General features: G+C 31.4%; 2 protein-coding genes across 2 annotated transcripts; both read left to right on the top strand.

The window, feature by feature from the left end:
* Positions 1 to 399: 399 nt before the first annotated feature.
* Positions 400 to 686, top strand: Tsp_10431a (hypothetical protein; the record flags this gene model as incomplete). Its single annotated transcript, XM_003372824.1, has 1 exon — positions 400 to 686. A coding segment is annotated over one exon (287 nt), but the record flags the coding sequence as incomplete, so codon positions are not given.
* An 8,713-nt stretch (positions 687 to 9,399) lies between these two features.
* Tsp_10430 (myosin regulatory light chain 2, smooth muscle minor isoform) lies at positions 9,400 to 16,387 on the top strand. The gene is made up of 12 exons (XM_003372823.1): positions 9,400 to 9,660; positions 9,716 to 9,967; positions 10,115 to 10,255; positions 10,905 to 11,067; positions 13,159 to 13,262; positions 13,508 to 13,618; positions 13,688 to 13,769; positions 14,713 to 14,820; positions 14,968 to 15,046; positions 15,641 to 15,744; positions 15,989 to 16,150; positions 16,218 to 16,387. Exons 1-12 carry the CDS (start codon positions 9,400 to 9,402, stop codon positions 16,385 to 16,387), a joined length of 1,737 nt encoding a protein of 578 aa, XP_003372871.1.
* The last annotated feature ends 478 nt before the right edge of the window (positions 16,388 to 16,865 follow it).

Raw genomic sequence — 16,865 nt, 5'->3', positions numbered from 1 at the left:
TTTTGCCAATGAAGATTCATAAGCAAATTCAAGAACGTTTGGATAAACGTGTGTGTCGTCAGGTTGATTTATGCAAAAAGAGAATTGTCAGCAACAGCTGAATTTCAAAAATTAACTATCAAAGCAGCGCTAGAAAGGAAATGATTAAGCTGTGTAACAATATTTTCCCATTTCTTGCCGTTTCAACGACTGGATTTTCATTTTTAAGCCCTAACCACAAAAACTGCTAATTCTAAGGCAAAAATGTATATAGCAGTGCTTACAAATTTGAAAATTTCCATTAAATCTATTTGAAAACAATACAAAATATAGCAAATTTTATTTTCAAAAATTTTTGACATTAAAACAAAGAACAACATTTCTATTGAAATTATTTATAAAAGCGAATAATAAATACAGTGCTGCTGTTCGAATCAGCTTTCATGACGACTGCTCAAGCATTTGTTGAAGAATTTCACTGTCCAACGGCGCCGTCTGTCCCGGTGGTGGTAGCAAGTCAAGGAATTTATTCACGTTTTGCTTTGTCTGCTGGATCTTCTTTTTTCTTTCCTTCTTCCCCAACTTTACTGCTCTGTAAATCATATACCCAAATGCGACCAACACGCACAAAGCGGAAAGCACGAAAAGCGCGAAAGTACCTTCCTTCCACATCGCAATTTAATGCAACTATCAAGCTCGAACTTTGATAAGAACTAAAGAACGCGGCATACAAGACGTAACTCATGCTTTAAAGTGTTTAAACAATATGACATTCAAACTTGTTTAAATGACAGCACTGACTTGTTTAAAGTAACACTCATAATGTTTAATTATTTAGAGCAGAAGTTATTTTTAATTCAAATTTGATAATTGCAAAATTGAAACTGAACACTTAATTGTGTATGGGAAATAGTTTCTAATTGTCATTCAAATATTTTACAGAATTAATTTTCTCAATTTCCTCATCAATACATACTTCTTCAACTGTTATATTTGCATAAACTTGCCATGAAACCATTCAAATAACAGTACTTTTTTCTTTTTCTTCTTTTCTTACAATTTTCTTCTATTCTTCATACATCTAATGCATGGATAAATCAATCATTTATCGTAAAATTGACCTTTATTACATTACTCTTTTCAAATGCAGCAAGTCCTGTTTATTCAAATAACAAGTACAGTACAGTACTTGAACTAGACAATCAAATTTTTGTAATTTAGCTTTTAAAGGGGGTGGGAAAGAAAAAAGAAATTAAAATTGTGTTGTTCTTTGCCATTGATAGCGAGCAATGCTGACCACTTTCTTGCTTATTGTAATCTTGCCAAAATTGAACTTATCTTTCAGTTTCAACAGTAATTTATATTTTATTCACCACAGCTATCGTCTGAAATTGTCACATAATATTTTATTCAACTCCAACATTAATCATTCAGTAGCTGTCTTGTTTTCACTTTTATATCTGTAATGCTCAGTTGAAGCGCAATTATATAGCAAATATATAGCTTTAACGCCTTTATAAAAGTGGAATTTATCTTCCACTTGGCACAATCAAATGTCTTTTCATTTGTCTTTACTTTATTATCTAATTCTGCTGCACATTTTCGAGATTGCAGCCTTGTATTTTGGTTGCAATACTCAGCTGACCATTGGGGTTAGAACTGAATGCCTTCTAGGCGTGCTGATTTTGTTATTTTCAGCCGCTTTCAGGCTAATTCAGTAGGCAACATAGGTTTTAGTGTATTTGTACACTACGCGTTCTGACCCCTTCTAGGCGTGCTGATTTTGCTATATCGGCCGGCAGTAGATGAAGAACAATCAACCATTCTACCTGCCAGTAGGAATGGAATAAAAATGCCTTATAACATTTTTCATTATCCGCATTTATGGCTATTTTTATTGAAAAAATTAATTTTCAAATGACACTCACTTGTTTAAAGTGACACTCATAGTGTTAAATTAATTAGAGTAGAAGTTATTTTTCAAATTCAAATTTGATAATTGCAAAATTGAAATTGAACACTTAATTGAGTATGGCAAATAGTTTCTAATTGTTATTCAAATATTTTACAGAGTTCATTATCAATGTTATGAACAAAATTATGAATGTTTTCACCCGAAAAAAGGAATCGATTTTAATAAGAATTGTTCCTTATTTTCATTTAAAAAACAATAACTTTCAAAAACAAAATCCGTTGTTTACTGAATTCTTTTGACTTAATACAATTCGAAGATGAGAATTATTCAAAATTATCACATTAGAAAGCTATTTCGTGCAATATGGCAGTCGTTTTTTTCTATAAATTTCAAATGCTCAAACCGGCAACTTTATCAAATATCTCAAAATGCCATCGATTGCGGGTTATTGAAAATTTCCATACGTAAAAGTGGCACTCAGTTGCTTACACTAATCATAAAATTATTTTACAATATGCTGTAGTTTCTGTGAAGCATGGAATATGTTTCACCGTAAAAACTGGAGGATTTCTCGAAAGATTCGAACAAATACCATGCTTGAGCCCAATGATTTGACATGAATTGTGAAATTATTCAATTTCTTAGCATTTCAAATCAATTTTCACCGCGGTCAGCTACATTAAATACTTATTATGCAAATGGCAGTTCTGTCATTATTACTTGGCGATGGTAAATTCAAATAACCATGCATTTAATATTAATTGAAGGTTATTGCGTGAAATAGATGGTAGTTGGGACCGCAATGTGTGAAATGTTTGCTTTTTGCAAGGCAAACATTTTGAACGCATAATTTTTGATTCACAGGAGATAGTGGTCATTTAGCAGTAATAATTTCAGGAATTCCATTCAATTGATCGTCAAGAAAGATAAATTAGTAGAATCGCAATACATTCGATACAATAACAAAAAAATTCTTGCAATGAATCTTTTCTTTGTACTTACGCAATATTATATTAGTTTAGAAATATTTGACGATTAGTTACAATTACGGAATTAGAACATCTTATTAGTTTCTAATGTAATACATTACATCCCATTTTTGCTATTCCATTGTTTGAAGCATTCTAATCAATGTTTTTCAAACATATATGAAAAGTTGCAACAGTCGCTTAAACTGAAAAAAGAATGCCATTTTCTAAGCAGTGCAGTTTAACTTATTAATTAGCAATGAAAAGTCATAGTAATGCACTAACGTTGTATTTTAAATTTTCTAATTAATTTTCAATAAATTTCTAGACTATTTAAAAACTATATTATCTAATAAAGCTTCCGTTTACCGTACTGCTTTCCAACACGGCATACATTAGCATGCATTGATGAGATTCAAATTCCATTTATAAAATATAAAAACCCGTTATCTACAATTATTCTATTGCACATAACCAAAGCTAATTATTTTCTTACAACCATACTATGTTTATGTCTTCTTAATTTAAGAGAACCTGAATTATAGTTTTGCATTACAAAATTTATCTCAAAAAGAGGAAATTATATGTATAGTAAAACAATAATATCTCCATTAGTAGCATTACTCTCTGATAACTGTTGATTACATTGTTTGTGATGTTTAAACGTTCCTACGCTAATAGTATGTTCAAACGTGATAAGCTATACAATTTACTAAAATCACATATTTTACTTAGGGTGAGACATTCTATAATTACAATAAACTACACCGATTAATAAACATCACAATAAGTTACAGCTCACAGTTATGAAAACTATAGAAAAAATATATTATCAGAAATTCAAATTAAAATTCAAGATATAACAAACACGTTTACTAAACCAACAACATCTTCTCTTTGTTCATATACATCAGGTCTACAGCATTTTCTATAAATGCAGAAAAATTAATTAGAAAAACATACAACAATAAGGAAATACCAAACCTGCTAATACAGGAATTTTCCGCTTCGAACTGTCGAGACAGTCATTGCAAACACACCGTAAGAAGTTTAATATCAATCAGAGAAACTTAAGCTAAATAAGCGTACAAAGAACAAACAAATGAAAATTTGCATGAAGACTCTACTAGAGAATCAATAAGGTAGTGTAGAGGTGATGAATTATATTCGATTGGCAAATCGCCACATTTAGAAGTCATTAATTCCACAATTACTGGGCAGTTGCCGATGAAACTCTGCATAACATTTTCATCGATCAGTGTGAAAGTCTAGCAATCAAAAAACGTCTAAATTTTGAAAAATAGCAATCCGCCGTTTTTCGCAAAACAGTCAAGTCCATAGCCCATGAAATTTTGCAGTTTTCGAAAAAACGTGTTTCTCTAAAAAATACAGCAATTGATTTATTTCGATCAGAAATTAATAGCAAACTACTACGAACTTTTCCGCACCATCCCTGATGAAAACATATAAAACAGACATGCCCATTAAATATGCATATAGAATCATTTCATTAATTTTTACAATGGAATTCAATATTCTCAGCCAAAAATAACGTTTTGTTTTAACGCAGATTAAGATCTATTCCAATTACGCATCTTTAATCGACTCAGTTTTGTGGTCTGAAAATGGATTTGCCCAGAAGCAACGTGTACTATATACTAAAGTTTGATTAGATTTATCTTCTTGGAGGATACTGTGGGGCAGATGAAGAAAAATGATAGTGAACGCTGCACTTGCTTTGCATTCTTCACTTGCACATACTATACGTGACGTTTTCACTAATGCAGCAACCTTGCAAAGAGGGCAAGGATATGCTACGACAACTGGTCAAAGAATATGTTGAAAATGAAAATTCAGACTGTTATTAAATAGAAATAGCATCAAATAGTGTATTGTATTTCGATGAACTCGAGTAGATTTCATCTCTTCCATTTTTCTCATCCCTGCGCTGCTATTCTCAAATATGCAGTTAAACTCAATATATTGTAATTCCCAGTGTTACGGTTAGCTTCTGCCAGTTACTGACGCGAGGCATATCACTGGACTTTAACGTTTATTCACAGACAAATATAAGCACTAACAACACGCACAGGAGCTATTGCACAACGCGCCTCAATCCCAATATATACATATATATATATATATTAATGATTGTACCGCTAATTCGACGCGGGTTTTTGAATTCAAATCAGCTAACGTAAAAAATCAATCTGGTATTGGCACCTGTCCCATTTTCTTCCTTTTGACCTGGATCTCCTTTTTGATTGCTTTCACGACCACATACATTACTATATAGTAGAGCAAGAAAGGCTGCTACAACTCAATAATTGTTATTATTGGCCTTATAAATGATCGAAAAATTATTCAATCATTTTGCTTTCCTCAAATGAAGCCTATTCTCAACTCGACAAAGCACGGTACATGAAAATGTTCAAGTGCAGAAAACCATTCAATTCATTAAAATAATGAGCTTCACTACTTCTAGACTTCTAGACTTCACTAATTAATGATCATTTGCATTAAGTGCTTGATAACTTGTAGCGCCAGTTTAATCAAATTATACACTCAAGAATTGCTAAATTAAGTTTCACTAATTAACAGCTTAACTGAACAAAATCTGGTTATCCAACGTATCCCAGTTCTCACACTGCTCATAAATTCATACATCTCATCTTCTACTCGGCATTTTCAAACGTGGATAAATTAATTTAAATAAATAATGTCATGATATAGAAAAACAGTCACGAATCATTATTCTTCAGTTATCATTGAGCAAACGGCATTGTGCAAACTGCCCACCAACAACCGTCACAACTGAATTCAGCAATCTCATTGCAATTGAATAAAAATTTGCATGTAATTTCTGTTTTACAAATACTACGACTATATTTTATTACTTTAAATAAAGATAACAGTGATGATCTTTAATTAAAAGCAAATAAGCAGAAAGATGTCTCATAAAAATTGGCACATTATCGAGACACTGCCCAAGTTTGATTGAACAATCTTTCAAGAAGTCGTTTATTTCAATTTATTATTCAGTAGTCAATAACTTGTATAATAGAAACTATTCAAAATATATTTACTGATCACTGATAACAAATATAAGTTGCAGGAAATATATTATATAGAATAATTGCACCAGAAAGTTCACAATATTAATAATAAAAAAACTGCAGCAAACAAACCATACCTGCACATGGATGTGAAAATATAGCAAAAAGCTAACAAACTGTTCCGCGTACATATTCAACACTTTAGTGGTAATGCTTTTCCCACACTACAGTGAATTGCATGCGTTTTCTGACGTACAGCATAAATAAAACAAAAGCAGGTAATAATGAATGAATATAAGAAACTTTCATTATCACATTTCTATTATTTCTAAGATATCGATCGATAAATAAATAAGAACCGGATAAAGAAATTCATGTAGAAACGTATAAGAAAAAATATAAATAGTGAAAATTACAACTACCTTATATCCGAATAAATGAAAATGTCATGCAATTAAAATAAAAAATAAAAATGCAAGAGAATTATACTGTTAGATAACAGACAGTCTCTCCAGAATTTATATATTTCGATATATAAATCACTTGATGAAATTTACAATATTTTGAGATACAATCTTTTCAAATGAACCATAACCAAATTTCAAGCTTTGTAAACCGTATAATTGGTATGAAACTTGAGCGAGATGCATCAATCGACGTAAAATTGAGTCCTATATCAAATACTATTAACCTATTGAAATGCAATAATAAAAGGCACAGTGATCACCAAAAGAAAAAGTTGTATTTTTTTAATGCAGAAGAAAATGGAAAACATTTTCATTATAAATAAATGGTGATTCCAAAATTTCATCTAAGATAAATGCGTAATTGTTGAGAAAAAAATTCCAAAGTTTCGAAAATTGCAAAAAAAAATTTTTTTTAATCAAAATTTCTGAAATTTCCGAAAATCAAAAAATCCCCGATTTTGAATATACGGAGGTCGCTGACTTTATTATTATTATTATCAAACCACTTTGTTGGAAAAAAAAATCGTTTAACCTGAAAATTGGATTCATATTAAAAATTAAAGTACAGTATGGATTAAAATCAAAAAGTCATGAATTTCATGGCATCTTTTGCAATTTATGAGGCTATTATCATTTTGTACCATTTCTTAAGAAGGAACATTCTTATTTTAGTCGTTTTTTTCAAATGCAGAATAATCAAATTAAAATAAAATCAGTTGTGCAGATGTTGAAAAAAAAAAGATAAAAATTATTCAGTCAGTCGGAAAAAATAGGAAACAAAATGGAAATAGAATTGTAGATGATGATGAGATGAGATGAGATGAGATGAGGGTCGAATTTTCCTTTCCGTCTTCGATCGTTGTCCATTTTTATTATTCACTCATTTGGCACGTTGGTGCACATGCGATGCCGCTTCTTGTCAATATGCGCAGCTGTTCGAGGAAAATATTCGTTGAACGATGCTGCTGCTGCTGCTGCTATGCTAGTATTGCTTAAAAATTGTTGTTTAGCAAAGCAACGAGTTCATTTCTGAGCTGATGCTTTAAACCCGGAAACAAAAGCAACTGACATTAAAGAATACAAGTGAATGAATGGATGAATGAATGATATATGCATTTTGAAGCAATAAAAATAAAAATCATACGAATAATTTTGATTGATTGATTGATTGATAATAAAATGTACGTGTTGGTTTTGTTTATTGATTTCGTTTTATTCATTTTTCAAATTAAAAAAATATTAACATATAGAAGAAGTATGAATTGGTGTTGTTGTTGACTGACATCAGCATAACAATGTGTGCAGAAAATTGATCAGCGTTTTCTATGCGATCAACAGTGGCATCAGTGAAATCTAAAGAACGAAAAGAAGCAAAATTTCCAATTCATCACGAGACTTCAAAACGAAATTTACGCCCTCAAAGGTCGTTGCCGTTGGTCGGCGACATCCAACAAGCCAGTAAGATTTTTCTTTAATCCCTCCCTCCCCTCGTTTTCCCAATATATTCATTTTCTTTTTTTTTCTTTTTATTAATGAAAAATTCATATTTTCATAATTATATTTTATTACAATTTCATTTCTGCAATGACGTTATGCTTATTTCAACAACATTTTTGAGACTTTTTCATCCAAAATAAATACATCATTTATATTATTCAACTTTTACGTTTGCACTTATTTTATTTTATTTACAATTCATTTAATTATTATTGCTTTCAAAATTTATTATAATAAAAAAAATATTTCATTTCAAACAATTTCACAAGTCAACCATCTAAAAAGGAACAAATTTTTAAATATGAATATAAATAGTCCGTTTCACAATGAACTTTGCTTGTTCGTTGTTCTTATTGAAAATTCGATCATAAATTTTCTCAGCATTTAAAAATGCAATAATGTTTGTTGTTTTGATTATTTATTTATGTCGACATGCTTGTAATCAGTTCGCTTCATCTTTGCATTTTCTTGTTTCAACAATTCCCATTTACAATTTGGTAGTGTATTTTTTTTTGAATATTTAAATTTTAAAATGAAAATATTTTGCGTAAAATTGGAATAAATTTGAACAAAAAAAGAATGTGAGCAAATTTGAGGAGAAGAGAAATTTCTTTTTTTTTTCAATTAAAACTATTTTTTCATAATTTCGAAATTCATTCAATTCGCTACGTGGTGATTTTTTGCCGTTGAAAAAGAAAATAGAATGCAACTGATTTTGAATTTCAATGATCATCATTAAGACAGAAAATTGTTTACTCGGAGATTGAAGATTTGAAATCAATCAATAAATAAATGACGCGTTTGCGGTGAAGCAATGCGCAGCGGAAGAGGGCCGAAATTGAAATTTTTTGCAAATTTTCAACTCTGTTCATTTTTATTTGTGTTTATTAAGCTCAACTGCTTATACAACTGATTTTAAAAAACGTTACCAAGTCTGTCGATTGGTCGACCTTAAACCAACCGACGAGTGGATTAGTTTCACAAATTCGATTGCTTGTTTACAACAATAAATCGCGAATCATTGAAATGACCATTTATTTGATTGAAACCGATCAATTTGTTTCTCGAATCTTATTTTCAGCTTCTCTGGATGTTACTTAATTTTAAAGCGATGTAGGCGTGTTCGATTTTTTCAACAGCATTCTATGAGGGGAAATTTTTGATTAAAAGTGTCATTGTCATAAAAGTGACTGAATTTTTCAATTTTTTCAAAAAAGACAACTTAAATTGCATATTCGGTTGTCATCTGCTTTTTTCCGGTACAATCATCATCGTGCGATTGGATTTTTCCTTAACAAATTCCTCATTGTACCAATAATCATCGATATTCTTGTTGCCAAATTTTCCAATATTTAAAATGTGAGAATTTTTTGATTGGAATACAGCATTGGAAATTTCAGTGGTGTTATTCACCGTGAGATTTGTTCTCTCCAATTCCACTTGTACATAATAATACATTGTTCGTTAATTTCTTTTATTTTCTGCTACAACAGAAGTGTTGGTTTGCAGAGAATTCGATGCGTGCCTTGAGTCGTGATGGTCCACCGACTGCCCATGTTGTACCACGCCCGTCGCTTCCATTCCACTACGGCTCGTCAAATGGTTTGAATTGCGCATTTATGAACAGCATACCTGCAGTCAGCACTGCTGCGGATGCTTACAAAGCGGAACTACGTTTCGGGCTTGCAGCTAGCACGCCTTCACTTTGTCAAATGCAAAATTTCTACGGTTCGTCCAATCGATTGAACTTCGAATTGCCGCCACCTTCGATTTCATATGTAAATGAAATTTTAATAAATTCTTCAAAATTGACAAATAAAATATCTGCTTCAGAATCCCGTGACGGGAGCGAATGTCGTCCACGCGGCCAGTGTCAGTTGTTTGGATGCTCAGCGTCGGGTGGAATTGCTCGAAAGTAAAGTTGGCTATTTGGAATCGTTGATTCCAAAACAGGCGGACGGTGATTTGCATTATGGACAAGCTTCAACTCGTCCCCCAGTTCAACATCCGTCGGTCCGTGGCACCTGGTGCCGTGCACCGTTTCATTCAGAATACGACAGACCTGCACATGGTGAAGATGCGATGGTTTGGTATGGCATTGCAAAAATGGCTTTATTTATTTATTTTTTGGTTTAAATAAAAAAAATTTTTTCCAGTGCATTGCGTCGAGAATTGGCAAACGTTTGCCGAATACATGAACAAGAATTGAACGATTTGTATTGTCAATTGCAGCTCAAAGAACGACAACTGTCGACAGTGAACAGTCAAATGAGATTGATGAATTTGGAAAAAAATAGTCTACTTGCTTGCATGCAGTCGTTGGAGATGAAGCAAGAACTAGAACGAAGTACGTACAGTATTCACGAAGCAGAAGTTGAAGAAGATGTTGATGATGATAATGATGATCAACATGATAAGCATAATGGAAAAAAAGAAGAAACAACCAAATCGGATAAAGATAATGATGATGGGAATGAGAAAAGGAAAACATGGAACCAAACAGAAGAGAAAAACGGCTTTCAACTTTCTCAATTGAACAGAAAAAATAGTCGATCAGATCTTAAAGGACAACCGCATTTTTGGGCCGACAGATATCACCAGCTCAAATTGAAATTTAAAGAAAAAATGAACGAAAATTACAAAGAATTGAAAAGCGCCCGTAGTGAAATCGACCTACTCAAAGCTGAACTGAAGATTCTTGACGCTGAATTGCAGCTGTGCACCGACAAATCGTTCCAAGTATAATTTTTATCAATTTATGGGAAATATTTTTTAATTTTTGCTTTTTTACTTTTTTCTATTTTTAATTTCAAGTAATCATTCTATTTTTATCCTACAAATTTATTTATCTATCTTTATTATTAAATTATGGATGTTCCAATTTAAGACGCTCACCAGTAAATAGCATATTCATTTGATCGATAGGTACTTTAGCTAATTTATAAGTATTGAAAAGAGATTCTGAATACGATGAAGTTTTCATTCACGTTACTATTTTTAAAAATTTTGACAAATTTTCAAGGATGGAAAATTTGGCAACACAAAAGGAGAATATTTGTTACCTCAAAAATGTTTCAAAGATATAAAGCAGTGTCGAAAAATGACGGAACAGTTGGTGAAAGTTTACAAAAGCATAGCGGACAATGACCAACCAGATTTGGATGCCCTACTCGGCATTGATACTGGTATGCTTACTTGTACACAACAAAGCAACGACAAAAATACACGCCTACTATCAATTATTTTAAATATATTTTTTTCAGATATGCAAATATTCGTTGAAAAGAAGAATTCAAAAAATGAAGAATTCGCTGAGAAAACCACCGACTGGCCAGCTGTTGTGGAAGAAATGAAAAATAATTTGCAAAGTTTATTTTCTTTAACTTGTGAAATTTACGCTATGAAAGTGGCAAACTCACTGGGTACATCAAAAATGCGATGCGTTCAATCCCCTCCGAAATTGTCCAAAAATTTATCTTTATCGTGAAACGAAACTCTTCTCTTAATTAATTCATCACTTTTAACATTCAACTTTGCATTCAAGCAAAGATTTCTCTTCCTACTTTATTCTTGGGATTATTTTGATGTTTATTAAACAAAATTTTAAAAATTCATAAACTAAAATATTCAAATTGATAAAGTATTCAAAAAACAAGTGACCCTGTTTTTTTTCAATAATGCATTTCTGATTTAACAAGTGAAAAAAGGCGATACACTGAGCAAAACTTATATAACTTTAACTTATATATATACAACTCAAACGATAATCAAACCATAGTACATAATCAATATACTTACTGAACTTTTGCTCTTCAAAATAGATTCCCACGTTTAAGAATTTCTGCTTTTTGTTCTGCGCAACAAAATATAGCATTCGAAATGGATGAAGCTTTCAGGCAAATACAGTTGTGGTTGAAATCAATATAATATAATTTTCCACAGAACATTGCAAATTCAACTACTCATGTTACTGATTTAACTGAAAGTCAAGTTATCGTTTAAATTTCTTTTAAAATTTTCCATAATTGACAAGATAAAAATTTCCAAATATATGAAGCGCTTGTTATCATGAAATTTTAATATTTTGCCAACATATTTGTAAAATCCATCTTCTTCTTCTACAATCGTCAGGTTCCTCTGATGATCTACTATCAAAGCAGTAACTCTGGTTACGCGCGTTCAAATCGTTCAATTCAGCTCGTGGTAAGTCGACTATCTATCAAATCACAGTATTTCGTCAACTGCTTAAAATATCAACGTTTTCGCTTAACGCTGATATGAATCAAATCGGTTTCGTCGACTTAACGTTCAATTCTCGTTCACTAATACAGTATCAACTCTGTATATGGAAAACGAGTCAATTCTGTTTGTTCCTAGGTGAAAACTCTTCGATTCAATCAGCCATCGCTAGAATTCTTTTTATGTAAACCGTATTTTAAATCTCTTACAAGTTTACCTTCGTTCTTTTATACGTTAACCGATTCAACAGTAACAATATTACAATATCAATCACAATCGATGGAAATGAATATTTACTTTTGTTCCACATATCGTCAATCAATCAATCAATCATTTTTATCATACAGTAATCTACAGTAAGAATTTGGATATTCAAAATATGTACTTTTTGTCACTGTTTACAGCAATATTAAAAAAACATACTAATAGCTGACATGCTATATGCGCGTAGTATATGCGAATATTCTTTGAAAAAAAGAATTCAAATAAGTTATTGAGATGATATGTTGTGGACGATATAAAAAATAATTTACAAGCCTGATTTTTTCAACTTGTGAAAATTTTTCTACGAAAATTATTAATTTATTCATATATTTATTTTTCATTCATTTGTACTTGTTGTTAGTATTACTGTCTTTTATAAATTAATAAATTTTAAAGCATTGCCAATAATTTAAAAGTAATTTTTATTATTTTTGTAACTATTTAAATAATATTTTTAATATCTGTTTTAGAAATGATTTACATATTCAGTAACTTTTCAATGACAATGATGAACAGATATGTGGTGAAGACTGTTAGATTGAAGGTGATTTCAAGAAGACTAAATTCTGTTGCTGGTGAAGGCGTGAAAGAACTTCCAGATAAACTAAACATTCAGCCTTTATCGAAAAGTTTTGTTTCTTCTGGAAAAATTGTTAAAATAAGTAAAGCAATGGCAGCTTATTTGAAAAGTGCCTCCGATCGAAGTTGTTTCAAATAATTTTTCGTATAATTGAAAAATTTTGAGCTTTATATTTAAAAAAAAAGTTATTTAGAAATCAAAATGGACATTGAAATTGAAAAGTATGAACTTGGGAAACGTCATTTGGCAAACATGATGGGTTTTGACGCAGATGCAATTACCAAAGAAGATATAGATGTGAGCATTTAAAATCGAACAACAAATTATACACTGGAATTTTGAATTTTCTTTTCTTTATATTTTTAATTTTTCCTGTTATTTGCTTATTTTCGTTATGTATATTTGTATTCTTTTTATAGAATGCAATTAGATATCTTTTTCCATCCGGCTTATTTTCACTGAAATCTAGACCAATTATGAAAGTGAGGCGATTCATTTTTTTATTTTATTGATTTATCATGAATTGAAATTACGAATTTTAGCACCCTGATGAATTATTTCCTCGCATCAAAAGTGCCGAATTTGACACAGATGGTCGTCCATTTCACTTTTTGTTCTACACGTTGAATGCATCATTTTATCAAATTATGTTTGTATGAATTTTGACATTTTTTTTCGAAAATTTTACGTTTTCAAAGTTTTATTTTTTCATTATGTTTTAGGATTGTGCTGAGAAAACAGACGCGCTGCAGCGATATGAAGATACTCAACTGAGACAAGGAAAGCTTTCATCAGAAGAAGCACGTTTGTAAGATGTTTGTCATATAACATTTGGAATAAATGAAGGCAGTCTTGTAACGGTTTGGCAGTTTTTATTTGAATTTAAGCTGCATTATTGCATACTTTAAGCAATGCATAAAGCCAATTTAACATCATTATCGTAAATCACTGGAATTTACAGATTTCGGTTTTTTAAAATAGTTTTCAGTTCAGGCGTTCATGTAATGATTCAGTGATGTTCTGATTAATTTATTTGAAAGCATACTGCCATTATTATACTTTGTAAAACGCTTTTAAAAGTACATCACCGCATTATCAGGTAATCAAGTTGAAGTAGTATTTTTTTAACTGTAGTGATACTACCGGAACACAATGGATTTCGCGAGAACAATTGCAAACAATGCTGTCTGAAAATGTTTCTGAAGTTCAAGTTTGTATTTATTTATTTCACTTTCGTCCCTTTTTATTTTAGTATATTTTTATTTAAGTATGAGAGATTTTTGAGCGCCATGAATCATCTGACAGATCAGTCTTACAGTTTGCGGGAAAAAGATTTTATAATGAAATACCGGCGTAAGATGTGTGATGAAGCAACTACTTTATTAACTGTCTCCACTCCAGAAGTTTGAAAATTGATTACTGAAATTTTTTTATGACGAAATTTTTATTTTTTCACTATTTTAGATACTATATGATGAATGGAACAGAAAATATGCTGTTGCAGTCGGGAAACGACGAAAACATAGTGCCACTGTGAAATTATATGCAAATGGAACAGGAAAATTTTCCGTTGATAACTTGGAATTATGTGATTTCTTTTCTCAGGAGTCACGGTATATATTTATTTATTTATCTTCTTGTAGTTTTTATACAAATTTTTAATTAATTTTAAAATTTTTAATTAGCGCTGTGATGTTGACGCCTTTTCTGACTGCAGAATGTTTGGGAATGTATGATGTGATTGCAGAGACTACAGGTGGTGGTGAAAGTACTAAAGCAGGAGCAGTAAGACACGGAATCGCGTTAGCTTTGTGCGCTTTTGTGAGCGAAGAAACTAAAATGAAACTTCGTTTAAGTATGTACGGCTTTGCTTATTTCATGCATTGCTAGAATATCTTATTTTTACAAGAAGAAAGTGCTATTAAATTTTCTTATTATCACCTAAGATGTAATAAAAAGAAATTAAGTAATGGTTATAAAAATTTTATAACTTGAACTTTAGATGGTTTACTGACTTGGGACAGACGAAGGCATGAAAGAAAGAAAGTTGCCCAACCTGGTGCACGTAAAAAATGGACGTGGTATGTAGAATTTGTATTTAATATTTCAAAATTGAATGTTTACTAATTAGAAAATCAACATAATTTCATTTTTAAAAATTTTATTATTTTAAGGACAAAGCGTTGATGCGCCAGTTTCAAAACGACGAAGAGAAGAAGTCTACGTTTGCTGTAGTTATTAGAATTTCAAAATTTGTTACCCTTGTGCTTCATGTTTTATCAACCAGTTGGTTGAGATGGGAAAAGTTTATGTTTTTTTCAAATAAATTGAAAATTTCAAAATGAAATACATTTTTGGCATTGAAAGGCGTGTAAAATAATTATTTATTTCAAAATTATAATCTATAGCACCGAAAAACAAAGCTTTTGAACATGGTGGATTTCTTTTTTCATACTGCTGCCTCATGTCAACGGGAAGGTTAGAATACCGTAGTCTGTAGAATAAACGTGATCGTCAACTTATATTACAGTATGCTCTTTGATCAAATTGTTTTGTTGACAGCAGTTTGTCAGTGGTGATTGTTTGCAACAAGGAATGGCTTCAAGAGTGAATAGGAAAGGCCTTAACCGTAAACGGTTCCAAAGGGCTACTAGCAACATTTTTGCTATGTTCAGCCAGGCCCAAATACAAGAATTCAAAGAAGCCTTCAATATGATCGACCAAAATCGAGATGGCTTTATCGATAAAGAGGATTTGCACGATATGTTTGCTTCTCTAGGTAAAATGTTTTGTTTTTTTTGTTTCTGGCTTTTTAAATATCCGTGAATATGTGAAAATGAAAATCAGCTGGTATTGTTTAATATTCTCAGTTGAATTGTCTCTCTTGCAACAGCATGCAGTTTTCAAATTATATCAGTTTTGTAGAATGCCTTTGAAAAGTTCCAAATTTGCACATATCTTGTGTTGAAAAGCACAGCATTTTAAATTACGAAGTGTATGTTTACAGGAATTTTAAATTGCAGGCAAAGACGTGAGTGATGATGTTTTGGATAGTATGATTAATGAATCTCCAGGTACAATAAATTTCACAGTATTTTTAACGTTGTTCGGAGAAAAGATGACAGGCACAGATCCGGAAGAAGTTATTCGAAATGCATTTCAGTGTTTTGACGAAGAAGGCACAGGTATAAAATGGGATGTTGAGAATGTGTTGAGGCCATTTTTGCGTTGCATTCCAAATTGAGTTTTTAGGATATATCAAAGAGGAATATTTGCGAGAACTTTTGACAACGATGGGCGATCGCTATACCAATGAACAAGTGGATGAACTGTTCAAAGATGCGCCAATAAAGAACAACTTTTTCAATTACGTCGAATTTGCTCGCATGCTGAAGCACGGCGCAGTGGACAAGGACGACTGAGGTCATTGATCCGGCTTGTTGTGCATCTTAGAATTATCTGAACAGCTTTTTTGATATTGAACCAGTTGTTTTATAATAATAATAATCTCAGAAAAACAGTTTCAAATTTTATCAAAGAAATTCGGATTTAATTTATATTTGATTGATTAAACTGCAATGAACGCTCATTGTGTGGAAATGGGATGCATTTTTCAAATGCAACGTTTTGATGTATTGATGTGCAAGTTGTTGGATGCAATTGATATTTAAATGGAAATGCATCTAGCAGAGAGATTTGAAAATATTTTTTGTAGTAGAATAGGTTAGGATGTGAGAATGGTTCATTGGTCACTGGTTTTAATTGCGCTGACAAATGGTGACTTTTTATATCTGAATAAAAAAATTAAAATAATTGCTTCAAGTTTTTCAGTGTTTCAATTGAGCAAGTTTGTTAATAATTGACTATTAATTTTCACTGCAAATGCATGCGAAGAAGAAT

The sequence above is a fragment of the Trichinella spiralis genome (assembly GCF_000181795.1).
Source record: "Trichinella spiralis strain ISS 195 chromosome Unknown Scfld8, whole genome shotgun sequence".
Classification (NCBI taxonomy): Eukaryota; Metazoa; Nematoda; class Enoplea; order Trichinellida; family Trichinellidae; genus Trichinella; species Trichinella spiralis.
This window is presented reverse-complemented; position numbering and strand designations above follow the sequence as displayed.

Excerpts from the sequence above, each read along its gene's own strand:
- Tsp_10430 (XM_003372823.1), top strand. The coding sequence starts at position 9,400 with ATGCGTGCCTTGAGTCGTGATGGTCCACCGACTGCCCATGTTGTACCA. Across the intron at positions 13,263-13,507 it reads TTACCAAAGAAGATATAGAT|CACCCTGATGAATTATTTCC; the intron begins GTGAGCATTTAA and ends TACGAATTTTAG. Across the intron at positions 16,151-16,217 it reads TTTTGACGAAGAAGGCACAG|GATATATCAAAGAGGAATAT; the intron begins GTATAAAATGGG and ends TTGAGTTTTTAG.